The sequence below is a fragment of the Serinus canaria genome, chromosome 2 (genome assembly GCF_022539315.1).
Source record: "Serinus canaria isolate serCan28SL12 chromosome 2, serCan2020, whole genome shotgun sequence".
Classification (NCBI taxonomy): domain Eukaryota; kingdom Metazoa; phylum Chordata; class Aves; order Passeriformes; family Fringillidae; genus Serinus; species Serinus canaria.
Genome location: NC_066315.1, coordinates 31,058,907 through 31,078,216, shown reverse-complemented (window position 1 = coordinate 31,078,216; position 19,310 = coordinate 31,058,907). Strand labels below are relative to the sequence as shown.

The 19,310-nt window shown below is 40.9% G+C and overlaps 1 protein-coding gene across 5 annotated transcripts in view; it reads right to left on the bottom strand.

Annotated features, from left to right (window-relative positions):
- Positions 1–18,336, bottom strand: part of ITGB8 (integrin subunit beta 8) — a 48,461-nt gene extending 30,125 nt beyond the window's left edge. For 3 of the 5 annotated variants that reach the window (XM_050971708.1, XM_030230443.2, XM_030230450.2), the window contains exons 1-3: positions 18,154–18,335; positions 3,292–3,377; positions 532–706 (exon numbers count right to left, since the gene is read on the bottom strand). In XM_050971708.1, coding sequence (XP_050827665.1) covers positions 532–706; positions 3,292–3,377; positions 18,154–18,283 — 391 coding nt within the window. In that variant the 5' untranslated portion in view covers positions 18,284–18,335. Of the gene's footprint in view, positions 1–531; positions 707–3,291; positions 3,378–18,153 lie in introns of those variants that run through there. The other 2 variants (XM_030230456.2, XM_050971709.1) reach the window with 2 other exon arrangements.
- Positions 18,337–19,310: the final 974 nt, after the last annotated feature.

Below are 19,310 nucleotides of genomic sequence, written 5' to 3'. Positions count from 1 at the left end.
TCCATATAAATTGTATATCTCCAATTATTTAGTTATTAAAAAATTCAGGCAGTGAACACCTAAGTCTTCTTTAGGAATGTAGTCTTTTCTTATATTATGGTTTGGTATTTTTCTAGTTGTCTAGTCAATGCACTTGAAAGTAAAGAAATAATTAAGAAGTTTGTCAAATTATGAATTTAGGGATTATAACTATTTACGTTGAGAAGGAATATTTATACACATGTAAGTCAAAACTGTTAGTGTAAGTGGCTAAAGAATCAAGAAACCACATAAGAAAACAGGAAAGAATACCTAAAATTCCCTTTCCACTTATAACTGGCATTATTCCCAGCTGTGTTTGACAGAAACAATTCTTGGTGAAGATGATGCTTGAATATGGGAGCAACACCATCACAGTTCTACAATACAATGCTACAACATCATTCTTCCAAATAATTATTCCGGATGCCTCTTCACAAAATATCTGCGCTTAGAAGTATTGTTTTTATTTTAATTTTATTATAATATCAATGTGTTAAGAGATGACCCAACCTGGACGCAGTTGGACTGAAACTTTTCCTGGTGTCACTTGTGTATTTGTTTCATGGTCACTAGGTATTGTGACATGAACCGTGGGGTTTTCAACCAAATCTGATTGGCAGCCTCTTTTCATTAAGTTGAAAACAGTGTCACAGCGTCCCTTCTGTGTTGTGCCAGCCATGAAATCCTGTTTAATAAGAAACAAAAAGTACAAAACAATCTGAGCTGAAAAAAAACCTGTATTAACTTCAAAGGATGAATAAAACCAAAATATTGGTCTTTGAAGCAATAAAATATGCTACTATAATTGCATAAATTATAGGACAAGTTCATGAAGCCATATGTTTTTAATAACGACAATGATGCAATATTTAAATTAGAAGTTAAACCTAATTGTACATTGACCCTTTTCGACACAAAAATTTTTTTTAGTGAGAAAGAGGGTCTTGCACAATCAGAACAAGCTGACTTTGGAAACAAAGGAAATTACACACTGTTATTATGTCACTAAAAAAAGTTCTGTGCCACGCTATGAGCTCATTTTAGCAAGAAAGCATCATTCCCACAACATCAAAACAAGGTAGTTTTCAGAAGAATCCACTGGTAACATTATTCAGGCTGATATTTAGTAGGAACACCAGAGGTCAGCTCTAGATTTAGCCAGCCTGAATTTGTCTATCCCACTACACAGAATCCAAAGACCTGCTGAACTACATCATTTCAATTCCCGGAAAGAGGAAACCATGTATAATTACAGGAGCGGACAGTTTAGGATGTCACCAACATAAAAAAGCCCTTGCAGCAACAGAAAAGTCATTAGTAACAGGATGATGTCAGAAGCAGCCCATCCTCTTCTGCATTGACAGAGGAAAGTTGTCAAAAATTGTGCCAAAATGATCCAACGCAAAATTCCTTCCTGACCACTAATCTGATGATTAATACGATTCTGAACATGCGGGATGGGGAGAAGACAAGATCTTTTGTAGTCTTTCAAAGTATTGGTCCATCTGAGTCAAAGCTGGAGACCAACCAAACAAAGGACAATCTCTTATCTTTCAGATGCAAATGGGGAAAATAAGCAATCTAAAATACAGCCAACTATGTTTTAGATAATAAATAGTCATCCAGGCCCTGTAAAGACTAGAGAAAGCCCCTGAACAGTGAAATATGACAGTCCTGTATCTTGTTTTTCAAATTTCAAAGCTTCTTTTTGTAGTCTATCCCTGATATACATTTTCTATAACCTTCCTTATTAAAACCAACAGAGACTGCTTTTTAAGTTACTGCTATTTACATACTCTTTTTAGCGGATGCTTTTCAAAAAGCCAGATTTTTAAATGCATAGAGTGTAGCTACTCTCGTTACCAGTAATGACTAATAGATTTGTAGTGTTTTCTGAGGTCCACTGTGTGTGGGTATAAATTCAAAGCATTTCAAGAGTTCCCCAGGCCTGATTATCTTATTAAAAAGACTTTCCTCATGAAGTAGGCAGGCTAAGCTGCACTGCAATATTTCCATCTGCAATAATATGGGTTATGCCATTCCATAACTACGGATGGTGTCTAGGTGAGCCAGCTATTTAAGAGGGTTTGAGGAAGTCCTGGTGTCCATGAACAGCTCTCAGGATTGACTTGAGAAGTGAAGCAGGACAAGCAGAGCAGAAGTGAAACTGGCCAAGTCCATGTGCCTACTTAGAAGGGGACCTGCTACAGCTCCATAGCACTGGAAAGTTAGCAAATGCTGTTCTGTAATAAATGCAGAATGGAGGAGGATAAATCTTTGCCTTTTGTAAGACAGAACATGGGGCCAGAATAATGAACACTGTAATCCATTGTGCCATCTACACGTGCTAAGTTTCCTCTGGGAAAACAAGCCCTGCATGCCTCTACCCATCCTTGCATTACTCAGCCTTGTACCTTTGGCAGACTAAGTTAATAATTCAAGACACGGATATTACCAGTGCCTTACTCTTCTTATCTCTGCCAAATACACCCCAGGAACTTATCTACCTTCTCTGCTGCTAATCTGAAAGCTACCACTGGTAATTTCCACGTGAGTTTAAAGAGCATACAAGCTTGCGATTGCCAGTGATATTCTTCAAAAGCTTGCTCCTCTGAAGTGATTACTCAAAATCATATTATCAACAGGGTTATGTGTTTTCTGTCAAACAAAACCAGAAATTCCCATACTCTTACAGCTTGCAAAGTAACAATAATTTCAGAATAATTCTTGCTACCTAAGATCTATCTTCTGTGCCAAGTCTCAGAACTGATAGTTTCCAGTGTCAAAATGAGAAAAGCATCATTTTTTCCATTTGTGATAGGATCATAATATAAGGTGAAGTTGAAGTCAACTCCACTGTTAGTACAACCTTTTGTTAAATGCAGTAGACATATATGTATAGACTTGTTTTCATATATGATACAGACTTAATACAAAGTACTGATAAGTAATTTTGCTTTGGAAGCCAAAAACTGTTAAAATCTCAAAGCTACTGTAAGTCTGCCAAAGCTGTCTACAAAGCAGATGGAATGCATTAGGAAGGTCTCACTTTATTTAAAATTACTTCCATTTTCCAAATAAAAGATTGCATTTTCTCCTTTGGAAACAAAATGTATTTCACATGATTTCTCAGGTTCTGTCTCTAGGGGTCATTTAAAGATTTTCTTGCTATTTCTCACTACAATTTTCTCAGTTCAAAGGCTTTTATCTTTATAAAGATCAGAAGCAGCTAAAATATGAAGTCAAATGTAATTAAGCAAAATTTCATACCTCTTGAGCACACCATCCACACTCTGGACCCAAAGCAAGACACTTTGTGCATGTTACTGCATTTGAAGTGGCACATCTGTTTTCCGCTGCAATGAAATACAAACCCAAAAATTCATGATTTATGATGATATGTGAAATTGTAAAATACCTAATTTTAAACCAAGATTTCAAAAATTACTTCTCCAGATTAAGAGTGATGACAATATATTAAAACAGAAGTAAAACAGAACAAAGGCACTGTTGCAATGGAACACAATTTTCTTTTCTCTACAGTCTAGAAATATATGCACAAATTGAATAAACTCCATTCACAATTTGCAAGGCCAAATTTTTAAGATCCTGATTTAGAATAATTTTGAAGTGCAAGTTTATCTTTGGCATGTATCTTGCTGATTTTCTGCCTAAGAGAAAAGAATTTACTAGGTAGCTTATCATTTCACAGACATTTTCCCTTTAAGTCATTTACACTTGACTGAATTATTCATTATTCACTCCTCATGAAACCCAAAGTATTTTCTCACCTTCTATAAATATTCCCCCTCTGCATATTCATTTTTGCAATGAATAGTTTCCCAGAAGAGGAAGATTTTCTTTTCCAGAAGCAAATAGAAATGAATCCAACACTACATGTGGCACAGATTGAAGACACATCATTCTGTACCAACAATTGCAAAAATTGTGCCTACTTACATGTCTACCAGCAAAGTCTTTTATATCCTTCTCACATCTTTGTTTTATAGATCATTGCTTAAGTTACTACTCTTTCCTATGAAACTTTGGCAGTTGGTATTGAGAAGAGTCTTTTCAAGGGACTGGGTCAGCCTAGCTTGGAATGTCAGCATTAGTGTATCCTTTCAGCATGTTGATCACAAGCCTCTTGCAGACCCGTGCACCTCTAAACAAGACAGAAGTCACCTGCTAGGAGTTATCTGGAGGGCACAAAATGCACAGCTTGGTAGTACTGCATTAAACAACATTGCTTTCTGGCATATTCAGCTATTCAGCCTACCATATTAGAAAATACAAAGGCAACAAAATAAATTTAATTTCTGCATACAACAGAAGGCTACATATGTTAATTGGTCCATTGTGATAGTGTGCATCATCACATCAAAACAGTTTGATGAAAGGTTTGGTTTTCATCCAAAGTTTTGGCAACATGCACTATCTCGGATTATTTCTTTCCAACCTGCAATAATAATGCAAACCATATTTTTAGGTAATGAGACAAACTTCTCATAGTGAACAGCAGCATTAGGAAAATATGTACTAAAATACCTTTTTTAAAATTTGTTTTGCTGATTTCAGCTGTGGATTCTAGGATGAGATCCTGTATCATATAAATGCCTAGTTTTCTAGAGGTTATTTAGACCGATGGCTGATGCAAGGCACTAATCACAGCTTGCACGTTATTATGATCAACAACACATATACCAGTATTAACAAGCCTAGTGCAGCACAGCTGCAGCATTATACTGATAATGTGTAGATTAGAGGCAATTTAATGAATTTCAAAGGTCAGACCAATATTTCTATTTCATACCAACTGCTGCTGACAATTTTTGCCATGAAGGCAATGTGAGGAAAAAAAGCATTAATAAAAAGGAGAGCTACAGGTATGATATAAACAGTAAGTTGAAAAGCAGCCCAGGAAGGTGCTGGAATGCAGGCAAAACTGACTAAAGGGTGGGAGAGGCTGGTAGGGATAAATAAAGAAGGGATAAAGGTAGGGATAAATAAAGAGTTGCTAAGGAGAAAGAAAAGAACATGACAAAATCTGAAGGTTTTTGTTTGGTTTCCAAGCATAGCAAGTTTTACTTGGATGTGAAATGAGAGCAAGCTCATTCAGCACTAACACAATGAAACTTTTTTTGTAATTATAAGATAGCAACTGCACTTTATGCAGTTCTAGTTCTGCACTCTGAAAGAGCAGTCCTAGAGGCCATAGAAAATGTTACCACATACTGCAGGAGAGGGAAAAAGTATGATGATTTTGGGTAGGTACTGACATGCACAGGGTTGTAGACTTTGCTGCAGATCCCTTTCTAGACAGTATTCATAAAGGGCAAAGACTCAGAATGAAAAGTTGCTGAAGGAAGAAAAATTAAAGGAATGTAATTGTTCTTGGCACACAAACACCCCTCCCATCTTCAACAGAGTATCAAAGACAGCAGAGATGAAAGGCATTACAAGAAAAAGAATGATAAATTCAGTAAAGTGTCAAAGGAAAGGGAAAAATATAAGTTGCTGATCTGCAACATAATAGTGGTTTTAAGACCACCATGGAGCAAAATAGGGAGAAAATTACATGAATTTTGAAGTTACCCGTTCAAGTTAATATTCATTGCAAGAGACAGAGCTGTTCTGATAAGAATAAATAGCTGACATGAAAAAATGAGAAACCTGCATTTCTAGCTATTCAGATAAGGAATAAGGAAGATTAATTCCTAGTCATTGCAATCAGTAAACCAAGTAAGCCAAATAATATGGCCTAATTAATTTCCTGCAATAATATCTGAGACTCCTTTCTTAAGACATATAATCCTATCTGCAAAACACATACTTTAATTTAAATGCCATTGACCACACAACAAAACATTAACACCTTTTTTTAATATGCACTTGCTAAAAAAACCCCAACAATATGTGTGTATGTGCCATTTTCCAGATGCATTAGAAAACTGACTGAAAAATAACTGTCCCAATTGTTTTTTTTCTGTATGGTTAGTTTATTGAATCTATTGAAACTTGATTTAGTTTATTAATACAGCCTGTCCAGTAAAACAGAGGGGTCTGTGTGACTTTGCAGACTGCTAAGCCAGAAAAAATGTCTTAAAATTCAGTTTCAGTGTGATCACATTAACAAATGAGATATACAGTACTCCAGTACTTTACTGGTTGCAAAACTCTCTGCTGATAACTCTCCAGTCTCAAGAGCTCAATTTTCACAACATGAAGTCACAAACTGGCAATAGAGAAGCTTGGTACCATTGGAACAAATGTTGAAATTTTGTGTTTTTAATAAAGAGAAACTTAAAAAATTCGAATTAATTTCTTTATTTATTATTCTGTCTACATCACTACCCTGGTTCCCAAGTACATAGTCCATTATAACAGTGACATTTATGGACATGCTTTCATTCATCAAATATTTATTATTTAGTTGTAAACCTACTCTAGAACCATAACTGTTGAAGTATAAACTTTTCAGTTGCTTTAAAAAAATCATGGTAAAGCAAGAAATATATTTTATGAGTTGACTTAAAAAAGAACGGAGATTTTTCCTGCCACTTCACCAAAAACCAAGTCCAGACAAGACTGAGTTACTGTTCAGCCAAAGCTAAGGGCTAGTTTCTACTGGCTTAGTTTGAAGTGATGTATGCCAAAAGGTATTTTCGACAAGGGCCAAACTCTGTGCTGGGAACTGCACAGGCATATGCATATAATAAAAAGTGCATCAGGTTAAACTACACTTTTCCAACCTACTCCACAAAATTACAACCACGCTCCAACAACTGCAGCTATTTACAGTGATCACAGGTGTGGCAAGCCTAAACTCTCTGCAACAAGAGGGATCAAGGCAAGACAAACATCCTATATGTTATCATTATATTCTGCCTCCTTATTATGAAAGCAACCTTATCACAATCAGGGTATTTATCTCAGAGATGAAATAGCAATAAAGCACTCTGGCGTCTCAGAGGGGATGTTAAACAGGTTTTCAAACAGACAGCACTTTGTTCAAGTACAGCCAAGAATTTGGATTTGTATCAGCTTCACAGTTGGTACACGCTTGTGCTGGTTTTGGAGGGTGTACCCCTTGCTTTCTTAAAAGAGAAAGCCAAAATATAGCTTGCAGCTTATACTCCCTGATCATGGCCCTCACACTGGTGAACACTCATTAAGGCAAGCAGATAGGAAAATATCCAGCTTCCACAGAGCTGCTTTTCCTTCAATTGTGAATCTAATCTTGTTCTAGGGCAGCCATCAGCCAGGCTATCCCCCTGCACAGATAATGAATCAGGCCTTCACTAACTCGTGTATAGCCTAACTTATGAGGAAAGCTGCAGCTTTTATGCAGTATACTGCAGATACTTTCACCTTCTGTCTTCAGAGTAGAGCAACATGACCCTGCAGAGGGGACAGAGAGTGGCTGTCCCACCTAACACATGGCTTCCCCATTCACTCTAGCAGAGCATGCAGGTACAATGAAAAGCTTTATAAAAATGCTGCAGAGGAGGGATTATTTTTCCATGATTATTATGTTGGACAGTTACTTGATCAGTTTACAGGAAAAAAAAGAGTGTCTGCGCTTTAACTGCCAATCCTAAAACCCAGTCCAGGAATTAGGAATTTTTTTCCCCCTTTTTTTTCCCAAACAAGAAATAATTCTCTGTGCCTTTTGTGCCATGCCTTAAAACACACTATGTCATCACCAGATTTTCCAATAAGATTACAAGGTATACCTCAAAGTCAGCTTTAAGAGGTACTCAACCTTGCCCAGGAAAGGAGATTCTAACTTGAATACTGTACACTTTTTTATGCTTTATAATAAAATTCAAAGATTACTTGAGAAGAATACCAAACAACTTTTCTTTCCTCTACCATTTTTTCTATTACATATGGGATTTGTTAATTTGTTTCACTTTGTCATTAACTTTTGGGCACTTTAGTTTCACTATTCAGACAGAAAAGATAAGCTGTGCACTGATTTTAAAATGTTTATTGCCAGCAACAAAACAAGCAGTAAACTAAAACTCTGCATGGCAGAGACATGCTTTTGCTAAGAAAATAAAGATGTGTAAAACAAAGGTGCAAAACACTATTAAATTCTGAGCTCTCAAAAAATACTTCTTAATCCTGGCACATGAGTAGAAACACCTTTACAAACAAACAAACAAGATAAAAACCCCTCCAAACCAAACTAATCAACTTTTATAGTGTTCCTAATAGGAAAAAGGAAAAATGGAACTGGAAGAGATAAACCATAATGTGGTTACAGAAATGGTAAGAGGCAGAGTTGAGAATCTAATAAGAAGTCTTTGCACCTCTAAATAAATGCAGTGAAAAGAATCACTAGTGAACAAGTCCTGATAACTGATAGGGACTTCCCATTCCTACCTCTGCCAGTATAACCCGCCCCCCAAGAGTTCTGCAGTTCCCAAATTTATCTGCATTACTGTATGAAGACAGTACCTTTTAAACATGAGGGTCATTAGTGAAGCTACACAGGTGATTAAAAAACCATTAAAATGCAAAGCAATACAGAAGCCTGCCCTGCATGAGTTGGTGCCTTGCAAAGCACGCAGGCAAAAACACCAAGATCTTCCTTTTGTACGTTGTGCAAGGTCTGAGTGACACCACCAGAGAGAGCTGACACTGGATTTCAGCTGAACAGCACAGACAAAAGGGGAGGACACCTCTGTCAACACAGCATTGGGAAAGCACTGGCAGAAAACAACAGTCATAGATGATGCAGGGGGATACAAAATGCTTTGTAAGCCTGGTCTGTAAAGGCACATTGACATGGAGTTCCCAAAAAGTGAATGGACACTTCTGTAATTAGAAAAGGATATTCATATTAGGGTTTGAGCCAATTATATAAAGATCAATCAGGGGAAGTGCTGGGTTCAGCATTTCAGTCAGAGCATCCCCATGTGGCACTAGAGGCTCTGGGGAAAAGGGGCTGGAAAGGTGCTAGTGAAAAAGACATTGAGGTTCTGGAGCATGCCCAGAGAAGGGCAAGGGAGCTGGGGAAGGGTCTGGCACAAGTCTTATGAGGAGCAGCTGAGGGAGCTGGAGTGGTTTAGTCTAGAGAAATGGAGGCTCAGTGGGGGTGGGGGACCTTATCATGCTCTGCCATTACCTGAAAAGGATATTGCAGCAAGGTGGGGGTTGGCGTCTTCTCCCAGCTAACAAGCAATAAGACAAAAGGAAATGGCCTCAAGTTGTCCTGGGGAAGGTTTAGATTGGATATCAGGAAAAATATCATAATTGAAAGGGCTGTCAAGCCTTGGAACAGGCTACCCAGGGAAATGGTAGAGCCACCATGCCCTGGAGGTATTTAAAAGACATGTAGATGTGATGCTTAGGAACATGTTTTAGTGGTGGGCTTGTGCTGGGTTAGGTTGAGAATCTTAAGGGTATTTTTCAGACTAGATGATTCAAGGAGATACTCCTGACATTCTCTGAGCCTACCTGTGTCATTCTTATCCTCACCTCTCTGAAAAGTTCCAGCACTTACATGAAGGTTGCACATTATTCAAGATGAAGACTTGGGGAACATAGACCTTGGACAGATGCATAGCAACCCAAGTTTTTCACCTATATATGGCAATTTTAAAGATTTTTTTTTCCCCAGAAAGATGTGTATAACAGCATTTTCAAAAAGGTATGACCCATAGTAGTTACTGGTATCACAGTTAGGATTCAAAAACACAACATTCAAACCACAGCCTCAGACATGGCCTTGACTATGAGAGACAGAGCTATTGACTACTCCAGTCTGACTTTGTTCCCAAGCCACAATACAGAATGAAAACAAGCAATGCAACCTTGAAATTTTTCACAACACAATTTTTGTTTCTTGGCCAACTTTACTTGTAGCCTCTCCTTTCTATGAAACTTCCTGCTTTTCTGGGGGATGGTTACATTTTGTTGATGCAATTCATGACTGCAAACAATGAGTCAAAGGCTACTTGGTTTCTGAAACTAACCTCTCCTGTCTCTTGCAAATAAAAACATACAGGAAAACTTACTAAGATTATATCATTGGAACAGACTCATTTCCCACAGTCATAAAAGCTAACGATTCTACGGCACAGGTTTGATGGTCCTGTTTGCACAGCTTTACACCAATAAAAATGCAAAGCATATGGAACTAGAGAGCTTAAAATGTTGTTTTTTTGTTTTTTTTTTTTTTTAATTCTTTGATTTCAAGGAAACTCCAAGATGTGTGGAGTTGTGTAAATTCTGTTTCCTAGAATGGAACATGGGCATAGGAATCATTGTACTCCAGTCATCTACAGCTGCTAGAAGTTCCCTTGGAGTTGACCAGCTCATATTCAGTCATGCTGCTTCAGCAAAGCCTGGAATGGCTACTGCCATATATCACTGCCAATTTAATTTCTTTTGTATTAGTAAGCACTGCTAGCAGGTAGCCTATCAACAGCCCAGAATGGTTGGTATTTTCCTGTGTATTCCATAAAGTCTTACCTAATCAGGAAGTCATGATGGTTATAAAGGTAGATGAAAATTACTATTTTCTGCCTGCTTAAGAAGATCAACCTTGAATAAAAGACCAGCCCAAGCTTTATCTCCCATCATCTTCTATAGATGTACCTCCTTAAACCAGGCCTTCAACCCCTAATTGTTTCTCTAAAGGACCCTTTTATTGCATGTCTAATCACCACCAAATTGTTGCTTTCTACCCTATAGTAGCATGACCTAATCCTGGCACTGTCTCTTCATTCACATACCCAGCAGCAGTGCAGAGGATCCTAATAGCTAAGGCTATATCTTCCCACTCAGTGTCACCAAAGACAACCCGATAGATTCTTAGTCCATGGCAGTGCAAACAGCTTACTTCACTCTCTTTAATCTGCATACATGGTGGTTTGGAACAAACCTGTTCTGCATTCCAGATCCAAATTCCCAAAGCTGACAACCTTGGGGAAGAAGTCCCTCAGTTCTGAACACAAAATGATAAACTGAATTGTGCTTTTACAGAAGATTTTCCTGAAACAAACCAAAAGCTGTGCACGTGTGGATTAGGGAGACAGGTCATTGAACATACATAGTTTACACTTGCAATGAGAAAACCTCAAGAATATGAAATAAAAGCTAAGACTGGTATCAGAGAGGATAACCACCATTCCCTAAGGATTTGTATGTAGTCCACAAGATTGGGAGGAGCATTTATTCAAGAGGGCTATTTAAAAAATGTTACTTTTTTCTAGAATACCAAGTCTATGGTATTTGTTATTTCAGTAATTTGCTTTTCAACAGGATTTTCAAGCTCCAAAGATGGTTATTGTCCCTGAGACAAATTGGTAAAAAACTTTCTGAGATTTTTTTCATAATTAAAAACTTCAAAACCCAACCCACCTGTCTAGGAACAGACACTGGCCAACCTCTATTTTAGGTTTAGCCAGTTAAATTTTATAATTTTGGGGTAAAGATTACACAAAACATGACAGTGGGCTATAAAATATGCAGACTCACATACTAATTATAAGTAAACTACAGGTGCACACAGACTGTTTGAATGCAAGCTTCTCCTTCTGCTCTTTCAAGGAAGTATTCACATTTGTGTACGGTCTGCAGGTGCAGCTTAAATGCTCTCTTAAGGGACAGACTTAAAACATGCAAATTCTAGGCTTTAAACAGGTAGTGGTTTATTTAATGTTCTGAAGTAATGCCACAACATTTCTAACAGCAAAATGCACTCCAACAACTTTGCTTAGCTTGGAAGAGCCTGCTTGCTGATGTCATTAGTTTTATTTAGTAACTTTTTGCCATTTGTGCCATTGTGTAAGTTGTTACAAGTTTTTTTATTTCCTGGTAGTCTTGTTTGAACAAAAAGATGGGAACTTGGTTGTTTCCGGGAAGAAGCTCCCATCTGAGAGAAGCAAGTTGTCCACAGCACAGTACTAACCCTTTCCACCCTGAAGAGATAGGGTGGAAATAAATTGTACTCTCAAGCATAGAACAAACAGAATCCACTTAGCCTAATTCCCTTAACATATAGAAGGAACAGAATTTATTTTAGAAAGGGCAGCTACGGATTTAATCAGACTTGGACTACTTTTGTGATGCCACCATACACCATGCAGCTGTATTCATAACACTGCTACAACAGCAAAACACCAAAAATACCAAAGTCTTCAATATTTAAACCCAATGAACTACTGCTGCTAACAAGCTAACTCCCAAATCAGTGGGCAGATAAGAGGCCTGAAGTAAAATGAAAATCAAACATCCAGGAACATTATTTGACCCGCCTAAAGCTACAGAAATTTCTTTCTCCAATAATCATAGTTAAAATATTTGTCTCAGCATCTTTTGATGACCATAAATACTTCAGACTCATTATTATTGTCACCATGGGTAAATACCAAGAAGTTACCACAGGCATATGACAATGAAGTCATGGGAAGCAGAGAAACATATAAAGAAAAAAGTCAATTATGAGCTTTGCAAAGTTTTCAATTTAGGCCAATTTAGCCTCAGCTAGAAGTTGCTTTGTTGGCAGCTTTCTAATGCTGTAAATTCTGATCATCCTGAAACACTTACATTTTGCTCAAGGGGTTATTCTTGTTCTGCCACCAGAACAAGGGGGAATCCTGAATGGCTGGCAAGGAGGTTACTTTTCTTCTAGGAGAAAGGTTCCATTACAGTGTACAGTGAACTAATTCATTAGAGCCCCACTTCCTTCCCAAAAGTTAAACTAAATAGCCCAAGTCCATTTATGCAAAGTGCCAAAAGGAAAAAAAATTAATGAAGTTCAAGTACTTAGAAAAGAATAACAGACCATATCCTACTTTTTCCATCAAAAATTATGTTTGCTTTAGCACATGAGAAAGAATTATTACATCTTTCCACTGGTTAGACAGAAGTCAGCAATTAGTAGAGGAGATACAGGAACTCTGAAAACAAGATTTCGCTGAAAAGGAGGTTGCAAGTAGAATGAGAAGCACTGAGGCCTTAAGAATTTTATTTTAAAAAATCCCAAAACATAGAAAGTTTATTAACAAAACAGAAACTATATCCTTCTCCAGTTTTCTGTTTTCAGTAAATTCATCAGAAGTCAAATTTATACCAAGATGTCTAGATTACAAGTTACAGCAAAAGCTCTAAATAGTTCACATATGTAAGTTTTCAAAATATATCATATGACTTTAGTGCCATTTATATGTTTTAAGAACACTAAACAAACTTGAAAGGTCAGAATACCAAGCTATTCCGCTTCTTCTTACCCTGACAGAACTCATTAAATCCCAATCACTGCCTTAGATACACTTATCCTGAACTAAGAAAGTACTCTTTTTCTATATTCAGTTTTTAAAATATACATTGTTGAAAAAAAAAAAATCAAGCAGGTAGATTTAATTTATACATTAAGGTTAACGTTGCTTACATCAGATCTATTCACAGAATCATAGGATAGAATCAGAGTAATTTCTAATTTCTAATTAATGATTTCTAACCTAATTCCTTTAGGTTGGAAAGGACCACTAAGATCAACCCAATACCGCCAAGTCCACCATTAATCCTCTACAATATTTACATGAAAAACTTGAGTTTATATGCACCTGTCCGAGGCTTCTCTTCTTTGAGTTTTTGTCCTGTATGATTCCACCTTCATGTAAGTGGGGGAACTTTTCAGAGATGAGGATAAGAAAGGCACATGCAGATACAGGTGTACCTCCTTGAATCATAGCATCATTTAGGCTGGAAAAGATCCTTTAAATCCTCTGGTCCAACTGTTAACTGTTATTAAAAAGTCTTGATAAATATCAGCAGCCCATGTCAACTTACACAATTTGTAAATAAAATATCTTCCATTTTTATTCTCCTATGGTAATTAGTTCTAAATGTCCCAAACTCAAGACACAACATGGACAACTCATCACAAATTTTTCAGAGGGATTTGAAAAATATTACGAGCATTTAAGTGCTCTATAAAATGTAAGGGAGGTTATAATCTGACATTTTAAGGCCCGCTTGTGGAATGGGGGTCATTTAATTAAGATTTTCTTTAGCTTCCATGAAGTTCACATTCTGACATCTTTCTGATGGTCTGGGGAAGTGAAGTAAATAAAACTTAGATTGCATGAAAAATCAAATTTATTTATTTATTTAGGCCTCTTGACTAATGGGGTCTAATTTTTGCTTTTTCAGTTGTTGCAGTTCCAGTCCTTGAAAGTTTAAAGACCCAAAAAGAAGCAACTGCCTCTTCCAACTGTAGAGAGTATTTCTGATGCATGCACTCTTCAGACTGCCTTGACAACTTTCCTCAGCAACAGCATGTCCAAAATAACAGAGGCAACCTTTCCAGAGCACAAAGAGAATGCTTATTGCTCTTCTAGTTCATAAACTGCCCCTCTCCTCTCTTTTCACAGCCTCATCTCAAACACCTGCAGCATGAAAACATTGTAAACACTACACATACAATGATAAGTTTCATTCAGCTTGTAAAAACCATAAAATAAAAAAGCACCTTACCACATAAGCCCCCCGAAGAGACATGAAATTGCAACAGATTGTGAAAAGCGTACAATTTGCAAAGCAAATGTATGCATGTCATTGGCAAAATATGTTCCTTGAGCAATGCGCACATAAACAAACCTCTCCCTCACTATTCCTCAGAACTGCGACTCACAGCCCGCTCAAACACCCAGGTTGTTTTTCCCCAAAGGCTGGTTCCCAAAAGGTTGGCTTTCCCAAAGATGGTCCATTAGCCCGAGGGAGCAGATCACCCACACAGACTCAGGAAATGAAAAATGGGTCTTCTCTTCTTCTTGGATTGTTTTAAGCCTCAGGAAAAGCTGAACTGGCTCAGTACTGGGTATTCCATATAACACAGCTTCTTCCACTGAGTCTCAATAGAAAATGGGCCGCATGGGTACACAGGAGAATTAACAGACAAACGCCAATTAAAGCTATCATGATGTATCTTTTATTTCAGATTTTTTTATGTGCTTGTGTGTGTGTGATGGGACATTTCTCGATCACCTCTCTTCAAAAACTTCCATGGGTGGTTTGAATAGCTTTTCTTATTCCTTTGAGAAGTAACACGAGTAATGGTTTATAAAACTCTTACTAGAGGGATCACATGGAAATCTGATGTGACAAGACTGGCGAAGAACCAAAGACCTTGATGGGAGAAAATTAATGAATCAAAATTCATGCTATTTGCATAAATCAATTAGCAACTGACCCCTTCATGATCACAGATCCCCCACTTTCCCCAGTGGTCTTTCCAAATCACACTCTCAAGAAGACTGAAAATACAAACTTTTAAAGTTGGTATTTAAAGAGACCTGTCAATCACAACTATCTAAGAATTGCTATGTGAGTGTTCTCCAACTTTTAGTTCAAAGATAAAGATTTTCATTCCATCCCATCCCTGCTTGCACATCATAAGTACACTTTGTTTACTTGAGCTTCATAGAGCAATAACTCCCTGGGTATTTTGGAAAGCACCATATACCTTAGTTTTCAGATTTTAATATTAATTATAACTGGTTTTGGGACACTGCGGAGATTTGAACTAATGTCATCTATTAATCCTGACCAATCAGGCATTCATCAGTACTTGAACCCCACATAACCCCTGTGCTTATACAGCAGGTAAAAAATAAGAGTTTCGGCAGCTGGTTTCTGAACAAGGCAAGGGAACTGTCTTCACTGAAGAGAGCACTTACTCAACTGGTTAGCACAATGCATACAACATGCTCTTGCTGTAGAATCCAGCTTTTATTCAGTTCACTGGTTTACACCTTTAAGAGTTTGTCAGGTTTAATGCTCCAAAATAAATGCAGGGATCTGTAGAAATCCCTACAGAAGCTTGATTCTCATGTCAGGTATTTGTTATAATTGGCTTAGTGAACTGCAAATTTCCTTTTGGTGAGACTTATTGAACAAGGGACTCTTTGTAGAATGCAGCAACACTACTCTTTTTATCTAAGCTTACAGGACCTGTAATTTGGGATTTGCAAATTTACAGCATTGTGAGATTTCCTTTTGCACTCCTTGTAACTTCAAACCCTGTGCCAAATTCTACCTTTACTTATCCCCAAGCAGTGACTCACATCTCAAACTGCAGTTTGTAGAACAAATGCCTCAGTTAGTATCAAGCTCTCAATTTTCCAATTAGAAGAGCCACAAATGCTCCAACAAGAATGAAATAAATTTGAGTTCCATGTACATTTCATGTTAATTCCAGACTCTTTTAGAACTGGAGATTCAGTGCAACAGATATGCAGGTTCTGCCAACTCTGCACATAAATAAACTGGACTTGCTGGTGGCACAGAACAGCACCATGCTTTCCTCCATGCCCAGCACTGTCGATACAGAAGCAAAGAGGAGTGGCTGCTTGAACAAAGCCATGCTGCCAAATATCTGTACATGGAGCTGCTGCCCAGTCTCTCTCAAAGCAGCCTGCAGACATTCAAAGAATCCAGGTGGTGCTGCACTAGCTACCACAGCCAAATGTAAAAAATCACAAATAACATTAAAAATAACAAAAAATTTCACATGTTCATTCACAGAAAAACAAAACACTCTTCTTGCTTCAACTGCGGCTGTAGCCTGTAAAGTGATTATGTATGAAGGAAAGAATTTAGTGTGCCTTTCAGCTTTCATGAATTAGCAGAGGTTTCAAACGAAAAGGAAAAAACAAGGTCTATGTGAGTTACAGTCTGCCCAATCTGAGAGCTGTTGTCACAATAAACACATAACCCATGACGCATCACCCATATATATTTTCACTATGAAGCACAACAAAGACAGCAAGCATCCTTTGGCACAAAAGCCCCATGCACAACCTCCCCACTGTGGCATTCTGTTCTGATGCATTATTTGCACTAGTGTGTACCCAGGAACTACATTCATGAGCAAGCACAACACTGCATTCAGGCACAGAACCATCCTCTTCATAAAGTTTCAATTAGCCTTTCAACTCAATTGCACTACATTAAAAAAAAAATCTGGGATACTACATACAAGATGTCATGTTTCATAAGAAATTTAATAATATATTTTATTTTTCCTATTGACATTTAGTTTGGTTCTGAATTCAAAGTACGAAGCCAAAAAAGTAAAATAAATTATACTATGAAAGTTAACAAATTATTCCATTGTTTTTAATAGCACTGGGCAAATCCTACTGAATTAGGCATGAATTTGTCACATATGCAATAAAGAACTTAAGACTAATACATTGTTCCCATTGTAAATCTTAGTTTCAGAGATTACATGTTAACATTTTAAATCAGCTCCAGGCTTAAGCTGGGAAATGCCAATTATTCCACAAGCAGAAAAAAATAGAGAAAGATGACCGACAACCAGATCTGCTTTCATGATCACTGCTAGCTAAATAAGATCCTTTATGAAATACTAGACTTAACCTGCTTGCTCTGTTAATTGCTGCACTATCTAAGATGCATTTGCACAAACCCCCCTCAGCCTGCACACATTAAAACTGATGCTGGGGGCTTTGGGAAGCAATTCCACAACGCGAGGGGTTACCCGCATTTACCAGAGCCTTTTTCACCCGAGAACCATAGCTCCCGGGGAACTGCCAGCATGCACTTTATCCCAAGGTAAACAGAAGACAATCTTCTCGTAGCTCTATCCCTATTTAACCCTGCCACTGCATGCCATATAAACGACGTAAAACAGTGTTACCATCCCCAAGAACTGTCCATCCCTAGCTCGGTCCCCCGGGCGGGTCCGCATGCCGCTTGGCAGAGTGTTGCGGAGGGTGCACATCAGGACTCGCAGCACCCTGGAGTGCGATAGTCCCGCCGGCTCCCCGGGAGCTACCACGGCTCCCTGAAGGCGGGACGCCCCCGGCGTGTGCAGTTAAATCACGGGCTGGCCCTGGCGGTGTGATGTTTGGTCAGGAGCCGCTCCAGCCCGGCTCTCCCTGCAGGTACCCTCCGCCCGCCAGCTCGGCCCGCCCGGCCGCCGAGTGCCGGTGGCGCCGGGCGGTCCCAGCTGTCAGCGCTGAGCCCCAAGGCACCCGCCGGGCCCGGGCAAGCCCCCCGCCCCGCACGACCCCGCGCCAGAACCAAACCCAGCCACAGTCCCGACCAGCCAGGCACGGCGAGAGCTCCAGGCGCTCGGACACTTACAGCGCTGGCAGAGTCCCGGCACGGCCGCCAGCAGCCGGGCCGCCCCGAGGAAGGCTCCGGGGCCGCGCTGGCACCTGGGCACGGAGACGATCCCCGCGGTGAGGCACGCCAGCAGCGGCACCCACATCATGCGCCGGCACTGATCCCACTCCCTCGCCCTCTTCTCGGGGCCGTGTCTCGACGCCGCGGCGCGCTCAGTCCCGGCCCCCGCGGGGGCGGCGGCGGCGGGGCCGGGGGAGGGGCGGCGGCGGGCCCGGCACAGGTAGGGCGCTCGGAGGGGCGGGCGAGGGCCGCCGCATCTCGGGGGCAGCGCCTGCCGCGCCCCCGCGCCCCGCCAGGACCGGCCCTCCCCCGGCGGCCAAGGGGCCCCGGCCGAGCGCGGAGCCTGGCTCCCTCCATCCGCCTCCAGCCCGGCGGGCCAGGGGCGCCTCGCCGCCCGCGCTGCCTGGGGGGCGCGAAGAAGCTCCTGGCACCGCGCGGGGAGCGGCGGCGGCGGCTCCGCACCTCCCTCGGGCGAAGAGGGCGGCTGCTGGGGGGGGCGGGGACGGCCGCCCCCTGCCCGCCCCCGCCGGGGCCAGGTGGGCGCTGCCCGCCGCCGTCCCGAGGCGCCGCCGGGGCCGCTTCTCCTCGCCGGGGGGACGAGGCTCTGCTGAGGACGGGGAAAGGAGGACAGGAGACCGTGGACGGCGGCGCTGCGCGGCGCTGTCCGGCCCCAGAGCGGAGGCTGCGCGCCGGGCCCGCGGCTCTCCGCAGGTTGCCAGGAGACGGCAGCGGGGCAGGTTCCGCGGGCGGGAGTGCGGGGGCGGGCCCGGCGGTGAAGTCACTGCGCCCGCCCGCGGCTTTGTTCGGCGGCGGCTCCGGTCGCGGCTCTCCGAGCTCGGTACGGCCGCTGCGTCCGGGCGAGGAGGCGAACGAAGGCCGTGGGCAGAACGCTGCGCCACCGGCCGCCGCCGTACCTCGCCCACCGCTTTGGCCCTGTGGCCGTCGCTCCTCCCCGCTCCGCCGGCTGGGCCGGCTCTCGCTGCATGTGACCCCCCCCCGCCGCTTGCTTGTGCGACCCTTGCCGTCAGCGCCTCCGTAACCCGCGGCGCTGCCCACCCGCCCCAGGAACGCCGCCGTTTCCACCGGGGCCTCCCGCTGGCAGCAGCGCGCTGGCC